Source organism: Phaenicophaeus curvirostris, chromosome 28, assembly GCF_032191515.1.
Source record: "Phaenicophaeus curvirostris isolate KB17595 chromosome 28, BPBGC_Pcur_1.0, whole genome shotgun sequence".
In the NCBI taxonomy this organism is placed as follows: Eukaryota; Metazoa; Chordata; class Aves; order Cuculiformes; family Cuculidae; genus Phaenicophaeus; species Phaenicophaeus curvirostris.
The window spans coordinates 2,455,299-2,471,587 of record NC_091419.1 but is presented as its reverse complement, the minus strand read 5'-3'; the positions used below and the strand labels follow the sequence as shown (position 1 = coordinate 2,471,587).

Genomic DNA, 16,289 nt, shown 5'->3' with positions numbered 1-16,289 from the left:
AGAGCACAAACGCATTAACTGTAATTTTGGATGAGGGTTTAGACTGAGGTGTATCAGAAAACGGTGCAGGAACTCAAGAGGGAGGGACGGTCTGAGCTGCAGTGGGTCACACTGGAGGTGATCTGGCAGCTGCGTCCTTCTCAGAGCATCACTGCCTTGCAAACACAGTGCTGCAGATGGAGGAAGGTGTGAATTGATGGAAATGGAAGGCCCAGAACAGTCACTCCAGGCATTGCCAGAGGCTTTGGCAAAAAGGACCAGAAACTGTTTGGTTCAACGTCAAGAAAACCTGCCTGTGTAATCTTGCACGTTGTGCAGTGCCTGCACAGCACGCAGCTCTGGGTCTGATGCCTCGCACCTCACCCAGCGCAATGTCCAGTACAGCAGTTCCCATGTTCAGCAAGAATATGATGCTCAGACCCAAGATGTCCCGTATCTCAACAGAAGTTGTAGAGAGGTGGCTGTTGGCCTCTTCTCCCAAGTGACAGGTGATAGGATGAGAGGGAATGGCCTCAAGTTGCTCCAGGGCAGGTTCAAATTGGACATTAGGAAAAATTTCTTCACTGAAAGGGTGAAAGGAGGTAGTGGAGTCTCCATGCCTGGAGGGGTTTATAAGTTGGGCAGATGAAGTGCTTAGGGATATGATTTAGTAGTGGACAGGTACAGTTGGGCTTGATGATCTCAAAGGTCTTTTCCAACCTAGTGATTCTATGATACTGTGATTCTATTGCACACGCCTTTCGGTTGACCTTCTTACTCTTTCCAGTTCTGCCTCGTGATGACCCAGAGGCCTCAAGATGACCACAGCCTGACAGCACTGTGCTATCCAACAGCCTGGGTACATTGCTGACTGTGGCCCTGCTGCAATTTATCTGGGCACACATATTATTTCAGGATCATGGCTGCATAAATCTGCTGTTGAGGTTTTAACACCTTGCACATTTAAACATCCATCTAACTTTGGAGCTCTTATCTCCAGGCCGGCAGTGGTCACATCCTTCTTAAGAAACATCACAATAGCAAATTAGCATTTAGCAATTTAACCCCTCTGTGTTACCTGATTTGTACTCTAGGCTGGGTACACAGCAGCCCACCTCACTTTCCAGCCCCTTCCCTCCTAACCTGGAGTAAATAAGGTACAAAGGCAATGATCTATGAACAAGAGATCCACATTCTGCTCTCCTTGCAATTGCTTGCAAGAGTGGCTCTGTACTTAAACACAAGAGCATTAGAAACACAGAGGCATACAAGACAGGTACAAAGTGCTCACAGCTCAGCAGGTTTGAGCCTTTCCCAATGGTATCACTCACAGAAACCTGTGTGCAGACTAAAACTGCTCCTCCAGCACCACACATCTCTCTAGGCTCAGCTGGGCAGAGTCCAGTAGAGAACTCCATCTCTGCATGCGACTGCTCACAAGTGCAGCAGCTGGCTGTACACACACAACCCTCCTCGTAACAAAGCCTCTATTCATTGGAGGATGCGCCTCTCCACACGAGTGGAAGGGGAGCTTTCTCTATTGAAACATAGAATCATAGAATAACCAGGTTGGAAGAGACCCACCGGATCATCGAGTCCAACCATTCCCATCAATCACTAAACCATGTCCCTCAGCACCTTGTCCACCTGTGCCTTAAACACTTCCAGGGAAGGTGACTCAACCCCCTCCCTGGGCAGCCTCTGCCACTGCCCAATGACCCTTTCTGCGAAAATTTTTTTCCTAATGTCCATCCTGACCCTCCCCTGGTGGAGCTTGAGGCCATTCCCTCTCATCCTGTCCCCTGTCACTTGGGAGAAGAGCCCAGCTCCCTCCTCTCCACAACCTCCTTTCAGGTAGTTGTGGAGAGCAATGAGGTCTCTACATTGAGGAGGCTCTCCTCAGCCTCCTCTTCTCCAGGCTAAACAGCCCCACATGTCCTTCGCTTCCTAAGCCTGTGGCTCTCTTCTTACACAGATCCTCCTGCTCCGAGTTCTGCAAAAGTCATGGAGCGTAACATCCCAGAGCAAAAGACATCCTTTCCTTGGAAGCTGATGGAAAACACTTGCAAGTTCAACAGGAGGAACTCTGCTGCAGTACAGCAAGCAGAGCAGAGTTGGAAGTTTCTCCACCTACTCCTCATCACCCTCAGGTCAGCACTGGGGTTTGTGTCAGTGGTGGAGGGTGGATTCAGCTCCCCTCCCCACAGTGATCCCTACCTTGTGACTGGAACGCGTAACCGGGAAAGCTGCACCCAGCCGCTGAGAAGACGACAGTCCACGTGAGAAGCCTCCAAGCTATTGCCATGGTTAGCAGTGCTTGTCTCAGCGCAGGGAGTCTTGTGCCAGCTGGAAGGGCGCTGTCCCAACATGTCTCTCCCTCGGCCACTGCTTATGTAGAGACAGGAGTCCTCGGTCCCTCCGCAGGCATCCTCGCTCTGTGCTCTCCCCAAAGCAGCGAGGCCGACGGTGTCTTCGCAGCGTGCTGTGCCCGGGGGTCAGCATGGGCTAGTTAGCAGGACAGGCTCTTGGTGGCATTGCTCCTGTGAAGGAGAGAGTGGGGTGAATCAATGGGAGAGACAGGGAGAGGAAAGAAGGATGGACACGGAGGACAGGAGGGAGAAAATGCTGTGCAGGGTGAACGAGGTGAGGCCAATCTTAGAGAGGGAAGAGTCATATGGAAAGAAAGGAGGAGGAAGAGGAGAAAAGGTTGGGAAGCAAATGCAAATGCAATTAACCACTTCAGTTCATAGCACTGGAAAGACATGTTATCCTTCTATGGGGACACTGCAAGTGGCACTGAAGGGTTTGTAAATCCCTTATACCCGAGAAAAGGCACTTAAAACAAATGCGAACCCTTTGTCCTGTGGCCACACCCACGAGGAAGACTTAAGAGTGACATGGTCTCAGTTTCCTGATTTCTTAAAGACAAGCACAAAATAAAAGCATTAGAAACAGAGAATGGTTTTGGTTGGAAAAGATCTTTAAGATCGTCAAGCCCAACCATCAATCAAGCCCTGCTAATTCCACCACCAGACTGTGTCCCCAAGTACGACATTCGTAGGGTGGTGAGCAGGAACCTGGAAATCCTCTCTACTCCAGTTTCCGTGGCTTTAAAATACGCTTCACTGACTGTCACTGCACGGTGAGAACAGCACTCACTCTCAGAGTGCACTGGCTAAACGTAAAAAAGTGATTGAAAACAAAGGGCCCATTCAGTGAACTCCCCTTCTCCTCAGCTCTCCCCACAAATGGATCATGCAATTCCAATTGTATTTGCTATTTAAAATGATTTGCTAATTGCTTCAGTGAAAGCTTGTTGGCTTACAGATAATTCTCACTCAGTCTGAGACAATTATACATAACTCACATCGTGCTGGAGAGTTGCATAAAGCCTGTGGGTTTCGTTTCTATCCAGTGTCTGGATGATGCATGCAATGAATATGGCACATTCCTAAACTGCCGCCTGGAGAATCCCAAATATCTGAGCAGGGATGCTCTGCTCCAGAGCAGCCCTGAAGTAAAATGCAACCTGCAAAGGCCACTCCAGACTGAAGGCTGAGTTCAGACTGGTGATGTAGCTGCGACTCCCACAGTGGCTGGTGGTGCTGGAGCAAGCAGGGAGAGGGTTAGGGTTAGGATGGTGCAGGATGGATGCTCTTGAGCTGCTGGGAAGATGAGGCTGGGCTGGAGATGGGAGGATGGTGCTCTTTGCAAAGATCCAAGGCATGTGTGTGGTCCTCATCCCAGTTAGGAAACACTAGGCATAATGTCATTAACCCTTACCTTGCTCTGCTGCCGTGTGTTTTAAATAGCAAAATCTACTGGCTAGAACACAGGGCAGGAGGACCCGGTTCCTCCTTTGATCTGCCTCGTGTCCTCAGGGGAGTTTGCAATTTGTTTCTAGTTCTGTTTTCCCATCTTTACTATGTAATGAATGTTATTTGTACTGGGGGGGCTTGGAATAACACCCAGCGCAGGTCAGACTACACACATGAGGTACAAGAAGAAATCAGAGAGATGATTCCTGCCCCCGTAATTAATCTAAATAAGTTAATGATTTTCCCCTACCAGATAGAAATGGTGGGAGGGTTAATTGTGCTACTTTAAACCACTATTCAGAGTTCTATATTTTAAATTTTAAGATTATTAACTGTTCACTTGCAGTTGAAAACAGCCAAAGACCACCAGTGAGGCCCTGGATTGGTCTCCACTGTCACATCTGGTGCCACTTGTCAGGTTGCCTGGACACAATACCTATGAAAATGGCCTCGAAGACCGTGCAACCATGAGAATAAACTGCCTGAGCAGGGAAAACCTGCCTAAATCTTGTCTTGGTCGGTTCTGTGCACCCACAACAGGTAAAAAGAAGCAGGCAGCAAAGGCAAGAGGGCTGGCAAGGCTTCTTTGGCCATGTTCCACCACAACACGATCTCTAGGCAACCTGTGCCCGTGCCTCATAGGAAAACATTTCTTCCTAGGATCTCATCTCAATTTCCCCTCTTTCCACTTAAAACTGTTCCCCCTCATCCTCCCCAGCTCTCCTGGAGCCCCTTTCAGTGCTGGAAGCTGCTTTAAGCTCTCCCTGCCACCTTCTCTTCTCCAGGCCGAACAACCCCAACTCTCTCAGCCTGTCCTCGTACAGGGAGTTCTCCAGCCCTCAGAGCATCTCCGTGGCCTCCTCTAGACTCACTCCAACAGCTCCATGTCCTTCCTGTGCTGAGGACTCCAGAACTGAACGCAGGGCTCCAGGTGGGGTCTCACCAGAGCAGAGCAGAATCCCCTCCCTCACCTTGCTGGTCCCCCTGCTTTGGATGCAGCCCAGGACTTGGCTTTCTGGGCTTCAAGCACCCATTGCCGGCTGACGCTCAGATTCTCATCCCCTTCTCTTCAAGGCTGCTCCCAATCCACTTTCTGCCCAGCCTGTGTTTGTGCTTGGGATTGTCCCAACCCAGCCCCCCTCTGCAGTGTCACCCCCTGAGCTGAGGCTGCAGGAACACACAGCCAAGCATTGCGGATGCTGCTCCCTGCGGGGCTGTGGGAAGCAAACTGGAAAAGGGAGAAGGCGAAACGAAAGCCGGGCGTGCTGTGGCCCTCTCCTAAGTCAGCATTTTTCAGCATCTATTAAAGCTTGAGATTCCAACTTTGAAATTCTGTCACGGCTCCAAGGTCTGCAGACAGAGAGCTGCTCAGCTGAAGGATATTTTCTCCTGGGCTTCACACTACTAATTTTTCTTGTTTTCCAGCTGTTGAACCCACTTCCTCAAGGCTGTCATTATTTCCCCTCCTTTCTCTGCGACCCTGAGCTGTGGCAGCTGTGGCTGTTTATCCTCTATCCTTCTCCTTCAGCCCCATCACCTCAGCATCCCCAGACTAGGAGGGAATTGCAGGCTGCGAGACCCCACAACCCCGACCTTGGGGGAAGGAGATATGTTCGGAACAGCCCACGTCAGGAATTACAGCTGCAAAATTCCCGTAAGCCAGGCTGGGGGAAGGGCCCAGCTTTGATTCCTCCCCACGCACAGCAGGAAAAACACGGCTCCTTCACAGCGATGCTTCGCTTCCGAGCCCCTGTGAGAGAAGGACCCATAACAAGGCGGAGAGAACTGGAAGAGCGAGGGCTGCTTTGATCCATGAAGTTTTCCATCATCTCAGCTTCCAGATTTTGCTCGCCGAGAGGCAACGCCTGCATGGGGGGCAGGAGGACGCCAGGGTCTCACTGGCCAGGATTGGAGGTGGCCACGAAGAGGCACGAGGTGACCTCTCTGGTCTCGTGCCTCCCTCGCTTGGGCCGGTTCCGATTTGCTCCTTCCCGAGGAATTCGTTGTCCTTGGCAGGCGCCCCGCAAGCGGCTGACGCTCCCCGCTCCTCGCGCCAAGGTGGCTTTCACCGCGTGAACCCGTGGGCCGCGCGAGGAGGCGGTGGCAGCAGCGACGAGGGGAGCGGAGGCCGACACCGACGGAGCCAACGGTGGCTTCGAGGTCACCTCTTCCCACCCCGAAAACACGCAAGAAATGAGGGGGCTGGAAAGGGGGGGGTTAGAATGCAAGCTGGAATCAAGCAAAGAGAAGAGGAAAAAAAAAAAGAAAACCAGATGACAACTGTTACTAATTTCAACATCGGGGCTGCAGACAGAATTCCCTGAAAGCCCGGCTTTTTGGCCAGGGAGACAGTTTTATGGGAAGGTAATAGGAAGCAGATGGGCTCTGCTCGGGGCCAAGAGGAAGGTTCAAGGTGCCTCCTAGTGCAGAGAAGAGGAATTTAACTGCTTTTAAAGATGCAGGCCCCGGTGGCTTCCAGGTTTCTCATCCAACTTTTGCAAATTATGAGCTCAGGTGTCCTTTTTCCCTTTTTTTTTTTTTTTTTTTGAGAGAGAAATAAATACAAACACAGATTTATGCTCCCAGGTTTCCCTGGCGGGAGGAAATACTTGCAGCACACCTAGGATCATAGAATCAATTGACTGGAAAAGGCCTTTGAGATCATCAAATCCAACCATCCCTGTCCACTACTAAACCAGATCCCTAAGCCCATCTTTTAAACCCCTCCAGGGATGGGGACTCCACTACCCCCCTGGGAGTCTCTGCCAGTGCCCGAGAACCCTTTCTGTGAAGACATTTTTCCTAATAACCAATTCAAACCTCCCCTGGCACAACTTCAGGTCATGCCCTCTCATTCTATTACTTGTTACATGGGAGAGGAGACCAGTATCCACTTCATCACAACCTCCTTTCAGGCAGTTGTAGACAGTTACAAGATCTCCTCTCAGCCTCCTTTTCTCCAGGCTAAACCGCCCCAGGGCCCTCAGCCGCTTCTCATAACCCTTGTTCTCCAGCTTGCCCCAGCTCTGTTCCCTTCTCTGGATGCGCTCCAGCCCCTCAATGTCCTTCCTGTAGTGATGGCTCCAGAACTGAACACCTCCACAGGCCCTGGTCCTTCCACAACACCTTTTCCAACATACAGCGCCCCATGAATTGCTTCACCCCAGCAGTTCTAGGCTCTTAGAATCATAGAATCACTAGGTTGGAAAGGGCCCACTGGATCATCAAGTCCAACCATTCCCATCTTGTAATTAGCAATGGTGTTAGCAAATAAATGAAAGTCACTAACCCTCTCGGTTACTTCTTTCTTCTGTAAAATCAAGTGCTGGCACTTCCTAACCATAGAACCATAGAATCATAGAATAACCAGGTTGGAAGAGACCCACCGGATCATCGAGTCCAACCATTCCAACTCCAACCATTCCAACCATCCATGCCAGGATGATGCCATGTTCCACATCTTGGCCGGTTTTGGCTCTGACCCCATCAGCACTTTAAACTCAGTGGGAGGGCAGCTACGCAGCCCTACAAACACAGCACCACACCGATTTCTGCTCCTCCATGCACTCCAACTTGAAATTCTCTGACCAGTTCAATAAGTTATCATCATCAGGGGAAAAACTGCAAACGCGACTTGCTCCATGGGTCTAATTTTCTTTGCAAACCAGGCTAAATACGGACTGCAGTGTGCTGGGCTGTTTCATACGGGTCATGCCAGGGTGACAGAGAGGCACTTGGCAGCAGCATCGCCACATTACTCCTGCATGGACACCCTGCTCTTACCAACAGCCTGTTGTCACAGCTACCCGCTGAGGCCACACAGCAAACCTTGCAGTGCCTGTAGCTCATGGATGCCAATCCTAAAATCACTGTGTTTTCCAAAGAAACAGTCCCCTGCTCACCTGCTGTCACTGCATCATGGAGGCTCACAAGTTTTTGCTGTAAACACTTGGCTGAAATCTACTTCCCAAATACTGCTGCAAGGCTGAAGGACAATTCTTCCGTGTGGTCTCCAGGAACTGTCACAATCTGAGCTCGTGCTGCTCTGCTTAGGGGACACTCAGAAAACCACCACATGCCTGTCACTGCCTGAGACGCAGAGCTGAGCACCATCAGGGTCAGAGGGAACCCAGACCACCAGTCCCACCACCTTGAGAAAGTAAGCACATGGGAGGGCTTGCAAAAAAGCAGGAGGGCTGAGGAAATAATTTAATTAGGGACTGGAATGTCTTAAAAGCAAAAGCCCTGGTGAGCTTTGCCAGGCAGAGGCTGATGTCACCCCTGCCCGGGACTCCAAGCACAACTTAAGAGTAACCTTTGTGTGGTTGACCTTGCAGAGCCACATGTGCTAGTGGCCACCTCTGGCATCAACATCTACAGAATGCATCTGAATGCAGAAACCACCCCCAATGACCCAGCCCAGCCTTTTTGATAGAGGAAAATGTATAGTCAGATGACTCTGGCCAAATACTAGGGGTTGTCCAGCCTGGAGAAGAAAAGGCTCCAGGGAGACCTTAGAGCAGATTCCAGTACTGAAAACGGCTTGACAATAGCTAGGGAGGGGCTCTTGATTAGGGAGTACAGGGATAGGGCAGCAGGGAATAGTTTTCAGCTGAAAGAGGGGAGATGAGATGAGATTTTAGGAATGAATGTTTTCCTGTGAGGCCCTGGCCCAGGTTGCCCAGAGCAGTGGTGGCTGCCCCATCCCTGGAGGTGTTCAAGGCCAGGTTGGATGGGGCTTGGAGCCCCTGATCCAGTGGGAGGTGTCCCTGCCCATGGCAGGGGGTGGGACTGGATGGGCTTTGAGGTCCCTTCCAACCCAAACCATTCTGTGATAACAATCCCACATATCCCAAACCTGGAGTCATCAAGGAAAATTAGTTGTTTTCTTGCACTTTCATCCAACCCATCAATCACTGCCTTCCATGCAGCTGATCTGCAGGTCTTATTTAGCAGGCTTCTGGGTCCAGATCGGAGAAGCGGGCAATGTCACCCAGTCACGACCATGGCAAGAAATCAGAGGTCAGCCCTTACGGCCAGGCATGGAGAGCACCCAGGGCACGGTGATAGGCAGGTGCCTCCCTCGGGGCACTGGGTTGTGATGCAGCTGGGTGCTGGGTGCAGCTGCTGGCCTGCTGTGCTCCCCTGGAGCAGCTGGTGTTTCATGCATTTGCAGTCACCACCCCAGCTCCCAACAGGTCCCTGCATGTTCCTAAGGCCAGAGTAAACAGCCCTGCTCCCCTGGCCACACTGCACCCCCTGTGGCACAGGGAGAGGCCGGGCAGGTGCTGAACACGCAGGGGGATGCAAAGCTTCTCCAAACTTCCCTGCTTTTAGCAAGAGACTCCTGATAGTCCTGACAAAATATTTGGCTGGACTGCTAAGTTGAAAACATGCTGAGTTGCAGATGGCAGAAGCCTTTTTGCAGTCATCGTGCCAGCAGGACAGGACTTCCACTGGGAAGTTATTTCTCAGCTCCAGAGAAATGGGTTAAAACCATTATGGGTTAAACCATTATGTGTTAAAACCAGAAAAACCAGCATTAACTACTCAGCAGCTCAGTGCTAGGAGCATCGGCTGCAGAATGTAAAAAATGGGTTAAAGCCACAGGTCTGCAGAACTGAAAACAAGAGCTTGAACCTTAATCTGCTTTGCTGTTCCAAGCCTGGCCTCTCTGGGGGCACGGCAAGCAAAGAATTAGAAACACGTAGTTATCACTGTTCACCAGAAAACAGCAGCCTCCAGCCATGGGATGGTTGCTGCCTGCACTGCTGTGCAGCAACCCTTTAGGGTCCCCTCACCGTCCCCCTCGTTTCTCCTCTTATCAAGCCCACGCTGCAGGAAGGACAAGGGCTTTTACCTTTCTCTTTCTTGCTGAGAGGGGACCTCCAACACGCGCTGCAGCTCACCTCACTTGCAAAAGCTGTTCCATCTCACCCTAAGAGCAGGTCTTTGCAGACACCCATCCCAGCAACTGTGGGGTCAAATTTAGTTTGTCCAGAGGAGCTTTTGCGCTGCTAAAATAAGCTCCAACTCCAGCCAGAGGCGCTCACCAGCAACATGGGGAATCCAGACTGGTGCTGCCAGCCTGAAGCTGAGACGCGAGGGGTCTGAGCCGACGTTTCCGTCCCTCCACCAGCACCCTGGTAGCCTGGGTGAGCACGGAACACCCTCGATGCCTTCAGACCACCCGCTCCCTCTTCCAAGCACTCCACGCTGGGCCCTGCTGTGCTCTAGCCGGGCACACCCTCCATCCCTTTGTACAAGCGAGCTTCACAGGGGTTTGGGCTCACTCCAGTGCTGTGTGGGAGTGGTATTTTTTTAAAACATGAGAATTGTTTTATAGTGAACTCTATTCACTGCACTCTCAGTGAGGAAAGGACTGAAATATCCCCTTGCTCCTCTCCAAATTCTAGTGGGATCTTTAATTTCACAAGTAAAGGGGCAAAAGAAACCCATGGCAAGCAAGGGCATAAAGTGGAGAGCCAGGAGCACTGACCTCTCTCTGACACTGACTGCTTTGCTTTCTGGAAATCCTATCTCTCAGTTACATAAGGATCTGGCCCTATCTGGATAGCTGGGGTCACTGCATTTCTCCAAGTGTGGTAAAACGCTCGGAGGTCCTCAACAGGAAGGCAGGAGAGAAGTGCCAACTCATCTCATCAGCACAGGGCAGTGCAAGCTCCAGGGCTGAGCTGAAATCGAGCTGCTAGCCCAGTCAGCTTCAGCCAGATGTAAGGTGGCTACCGAGCGACCCAGTGCTCCCAGCCTCGGACTTTGCTGCTTTAAGGAGATGACTCCACCAGTTCTCATGCAGGTCCGCTTTCAGACAGGACTTATGCAATAGTTTGGAGCCACTCCATGTGACCCAGACTTGCTGGCCCTCTGCCACCACTCTCCTTGCTGGCTTCAGCCATGTACAAACCAGCAGAATTAAAAAGATGACTGATCGGTCATTAAACGAAAGTACAGGTCACCTCCCACACCGTGCCCCTACACCCAAGCACCGTGGATGTGGGTATGCACACACCATCCACATGCATGCAGACCATAACTGCAGCTGTTTGAGTGGAGCTGTGCATGAGGGACACACATTATCCGCATGAGGATACCCTCTACCTGTACGAGGACAGGCACTACCTGCAGGCACATCTAGTTTGGTACCCACACGCTCCTCCGCATGTGCTGCCTGTGTGCCATCATCACCAGGACCTCTGGATATGCCATATATGAATGCTGGTTTTATCTCGGGCATCTCCACGTCTGCGTGACTGCCTTCTGCCTTCATAAAATACTCCTTCTCTCTGCAGGGTCCAGGGGGGACAGGAGAGAATCCACATCTCCTGGGCCTCCATGCAAGCAGCTCCGTCCCTGTGCTCCCACTGGTCCCTCAGTGTGGAGCACAGAACAAGGCTCTGCTGTGCTTGGGATGCCAGGCCCAGGCTTTTGGAAAGCCCAGGAGCACTCGCATCTCTGAGCAAGCAGACGCAGTGACTGTACCAGGTCGGTGCAGCCTTCTGCATCCCAGCAGAGCTGGCTCCCACAGCAGCCCTTCAGCAGTCTTTGTGCTTACACAACACAGCAACAGCGACAGCGAGTCCATGGGTTGCATAAAGACAAACACTCTCCTGTGCCAACACTGAGCTCCACTCACCTGCATAACCCCCGCTGGCTCTCTCCAGGAGAGCTGTTTGTCCCAGGTCAGGCTGTAGCACGTTTGATACAGTCATCCCTTAGGAAGGGCTGTCACAGCTCACACACCAAGCACGACACCTTAAATCTGACTCCTTCCTCAGCCTGACCTTTGGTCAGGGCCATACCCCACACACCTGTAGTGCTGTACCTGTGCTGGGACCCTCTGACAATGACGTGTCTGGTCATCAGACTGGAGGACAGAACCCCACTACGGCCCCTCTCATTGCTGGCCACACCATGTGCATCCATGGTCCAGAACAGCCTGATGTGCTGAAGCTCAAGAGACAAAAGAGTCCTACTGAGCTCCCGGAGGAGAGCATCTGAAGTGCCTCCTCTTACCCAGAAGTGCTGTGAGAAGCACCGTGGGACCTGCAGTGAGGACAGAGCCACCGGCACAGCAGAGCTTCGCTGTGGCACAGCCGTGTCTCACGCTGCACCAGCAACAGCGCAGCCCTGAACAGGGGAAGGGATCCACAACACAGCTTGTCTCCAGCACTCATTCTGGATTCGGTCCTGCCACGCTGAACCAAAGAACAGCTGAGGTTGTAAGGAACATGACGGGATCTCTGTTCCCACCCCACTCTCAGAACAAGGTGAGATCAAGTTTAGGATCACAGAAGCTAGGCTGTCTCAGGGGCTTGGACGACACACAGTGAGCTGTGGAGCAGAACCCTAAAGCAGCAAAGTTGTTTTGACCAAGTTGTCCTTCCAGGAAATCTGAAATGTATCCTTTCAGAGAAGCATCCGCATCACAGTGACACAGCGAAAGGGAGAGGAGCCCTGGCTGGCCAGAGGGGTGGCTCTTCCAGCTGCCTCTGTGCCTTCCAGTGTCTTGGGGTGAGACCCCCCTCTCGGCAGGTATGCAGGCAGCACCCAGCCCCTCAGGGCACTGAGAGCATAAAAAAGCAAACACACAGCCTACCTTCTCTCCCACACTGAAAGCTGCTGCTACAACCCTACGACCTCCCCACCTTTCGAAATCCTCCTGCAAGCAGGTGAATGCTACCAGTTTCCATTCATGCTGAACCAGAGCAAAGGGAGAAGTGGTTTGGTGACAGGCAGGCACACAGTCTGTGCAAGATCATGCAGCCCCCATGCAATTACCCCAGGGCTCCTTTGTGCAAGGAAGCGTGTCTGTGAGCACCTACAGACCTCAAGACATGTTACCATTTTCCCTGGAGGTGTTCAAGGCCAGGCTGAACAAGACTTTGAGCAGCCTGGTCTAGTGGGAGGTGTCCCTGCCCATGGCAGGGGGGTTGGAACTGGATGGGCTTTAAGGTCCCTTCTTCCAATCCAAATCACTCCATGATTCTATGATTACCACACCTGAATGTGCCAGGAGAGCTCTGCAGCAGGATAAAGTCCTGCAGACTGCATTGGGCTGTGGAATCCCTCCAAGATTTATAGATCCAGAGGACCTGCAGATCATTTCCATGCTCCAGCTCCCTTAAGCAAGGTCAATGAGATCTGCTGTGCAAAGAGTTTATGGGCCCTTTTCCCCTCCCTGCAGGTTCTCTGTTCAGGGAAACATATGGTCCAGATGGTTTGGATTTGATGGGGAATGGCAGAGTGCAACAGAAAACACGCCGACTCACAAGCATGTGTGGCTTGCGAGAAAGATGCAGCCCAAAGGCCACTGAGTACATTTCTTTGTGCCTGGCTGCGGAGGAGCTGCCTTCGTTTACGGCCAGGGAATGAACTAACCCAACAGCACTGAACTCATCGTTTGCACTGTGGTTTTGACTCAGGCTACTTCAGAGTGAAGTCTTGGTCCTGTTGAGGTCAGTGGCACAGCTTCCCACAGGGAGAGGCCAGGATTTCACCCCTGAGTTCAGCTCATCAGGAACCAAGGTTTATTGCTGTTTGAGTTCAGAAGGATTTGTAGAAATGCATCGGAACAGATAAAATGCAACTCATTTTCCCTTTAAAAGTGAAGCTATGATGGAAGAAAAGGAAACACAACAGCAGTAACAGTGAGTTGGGATGATAAAGAGAAATGTAAACGCACTGAAGAGACAGCCATGGCATAACCTAAGCATTTCTTTTCCCAGCCTGAAAGAAGGCAGAAGGGAAGAAAGCAGCAACAATGAGCAGACAGATGGAGACTCTGCACCAAACGTGCCACTGACATCACTCCACTGAAGTCAGATGGAGCTAAAACATTTTGGTAGTTTCTCAGTGGAGAACTTCCCCACTCTTAGAATCATAGAACAACCAGGTTGGAAGAGACCCACCGGATCATCGAGTCCAACCATTCCTATCAAACACTAAACCATGTCCCTCAGCACCTCATCCACCCGTCCCTTAAACCCCTCCAGGGAAGGTGACTCAACCCCCTCCCTGGGCAGCCTCTGCCAGAGCCCAGTGACCCTCTCTGTGAAAAAATTTTTCCTCATGTCCAGTCTAAACCTCCCCTGGAGGAGCTTGAGGCCATTCCCTCTTGTCCTGTCCCCTGTCACTTGGGAGAAGAGCCGAGCTCCCTCCTCTCCACAACCTCCTTTCAGGTAGTTGGAGAGAGCAATGAGGTCTCCCCTCAGCCTCCTCTCCTCCAGGCTAAACAACCCCAGCTCTCTCAGCTGTTCCTCATAAGGCCTGTTCTCCAGCCCCTTCACCAGCTTTGTTGCTCTTTGGATTCGCTCCAGAGCCTCAACATCCTTCTTGTGGTGAGGGGCCCAGAACTGAACACAGGATTCAAGGAGTGGTGTCACCAGTGCCGAGTCCAGAGGGAGAAGAACCTCCCTGGACCTGGTGGTCACGCCTTGAATTGGTGGCAGACTTAAATTAAGGCTCTCGCAGTAACCAAGACTGCTCAAGCATGTGGTTGAGCCACCACCCCTGGAGGTCTTTAAAAGATGGGCAGATGAGGTGCTCAGGGATGTGGTTTAGTAGAGGACAGGTATGGTTTGACTCAATGAGGTCTTTTTCAACCAAACGATTCTATGGTTCAAAATGGGGAGATCTGCTTTGACAGAGTCCCCCTAAAACCACCTTCAGTGTTGAACACTGAGTCTGTATCCGGGCTGGTGGTTTCCATGTTTCTCACTCTCCAGTTGCTGCATGAGATCCAACCTCCTTAGAGGTTCCCAGGAAACGTTTCTAACCACTCACCCTGCAAACATTTCTCATGGTTGGGGGTCAAGCAAAGACCTTTTTGACTTGCTTATCTCCAGCACATCTGAGCTGACATCACCCAAATCACTAGTGAATTGTTTCTGAAAACTTGACGAATTTGCTCCAAATTCTGTTTGTTTTAAGTTCATTTGTGTTAACTTGAGATCTAGGCAGGACAGGACGTGACAAACACATCCTGCGGTGTTTCTGGCTTCGAACGAACTAATTGCTGGAAACTTGGCAAGAAAAGTGGTTTTTGGAGTTGGGGGGTTCAGAGAATGTTTAGATAAGTGCTTGAATGGAATCGTCCCCTGGGTGGGCTTGATGCAACCTGTGCTGAAAAGCCTTTCATGGAGCTGCACCTCTGGGCAGCTGAGCCCACATTGCCTCTGGACCAGAGCTTCATGTGATAAGAGAATTGCTCCCAGTAAGAGTCTGGGTGGCCTTAAGCCATCAGTGATAACAGAGCCTCTCACGTTACAGGTTGCATTTTGGTTCTTAAAAGGGCTCCTGCATGACTAGCAGACACTGTTTATGTTGAGCAGGCAATACCTTCCCTTAGGGCTACACTTCACCCCATTGGCTGCTCAGTCACAGCTTATCAGGATCTTCCTCTGCCAAATGAAACAGTTCAGCCCCCGAGTCTTATCCGGGAAAAACATGATTTACAGGAGATGACAGGACCTTTCCCATTCCACCCAACAAGCAGCTGCTCGGGGAATGCAACTGGAGATGCATTGATGAGTGCTGGGGGTTTCAGGGAGCTAAGGAGGAGAAGGAAAGGAGAGGGTGCTGCCGTGGAGCGAAGTAGGAACAATGGGAAGCTGAGGATGGAGCAACCAGAGCACTCAGCATGTTCCATATATGGAGAAACTTTGTGACACTGGAACAACCTCCAAAGACCTGGAGGAAGCCTCACTGATAGAGGCATTTCAGACTAGTGCGGGCAAGGCTGTGGCGAGCAGAGCAGAGGGAACAACCCTGTGCTGGCTGGGGAATTACTTGGGCACCTGACAAAGCATTTTCCTTTCTACCATCCACAACACCAGGGAGACCAGAGATGAACAAAGACTTCAAAAATCTCCCTGCTCTCCCCCATCGCACACTCCATCGCACGCTGTCACCACGTGAGCTCTGCTAACAGGAATATTAACGAGAGCAGAATAAGAACCAGATCTCTGGTGTGGCTGAGCTGCATCCAGCCAGCATGGGGATTTGCATGGGCTGAAAGAGGAGAAGAAACACCCCCTGAGGTTTACATCCCTGCATAGAATTGACCAGAAGAGTGCCCCAAAATGACTCTCTGGTGAGATTTTAGCTTTTGCCACGCAGCTGCGGCCGGTGCTGGAGCAGGGTACCTGCACGGCTTGGTTTGAATCTCCCCTCTGGAAGATATTTGCCAAGGTTATTTTATAAACTCTTTGCTATTTATAGCGCAGCTTCTTCAGGTCTAATGAGATAATCTTCTGGCATTCCACCACCAATAATATTTACTTTGATGTTTAAAATAACATGTTCTGAGGGATTGATTTCTTTAAAAAAACCCCTTAAATCACAATCAAAGCAAAGAAATACTCACTGCAAAGGGTTCAAATGCCTGGGGATGCACACAAAGTTAATGACAGCGCAGTTTTTCAGGGCAGACACTTTCTAATCTGCTGACCACATTGGACAGGAGGGAAAGAG

At 51.1% G+C, this 16,289-nt stretch overlaps 1 protein-coding gene across 1 annotated transcript in view; it reads right to left on the bottom strand.

Moving 5' to 3' along the window:
• The window catches only part of ADAMTS10 (ADAM metallopeptidase with thrombospondin type 1 motif 10), a 68,257-nt gene that overhangs the window by 51,144 nt on the left and 824 nt on the right, over positions 1-16,289 (bottom strand). Inside the window, exon 2 of the mRNA XM_069877993.1 lies at positions 2,197-2,519. Within this exon, the coding sequence (XP_069734094.1) occupies positions 2,197-2,284 (88 nt within the window). The 5' untranslated portion in view covers positions 2,285-2,519. The remainder of the gene's footprint in view (positions 1-2,196; positions 2,520-16,289) is intronic.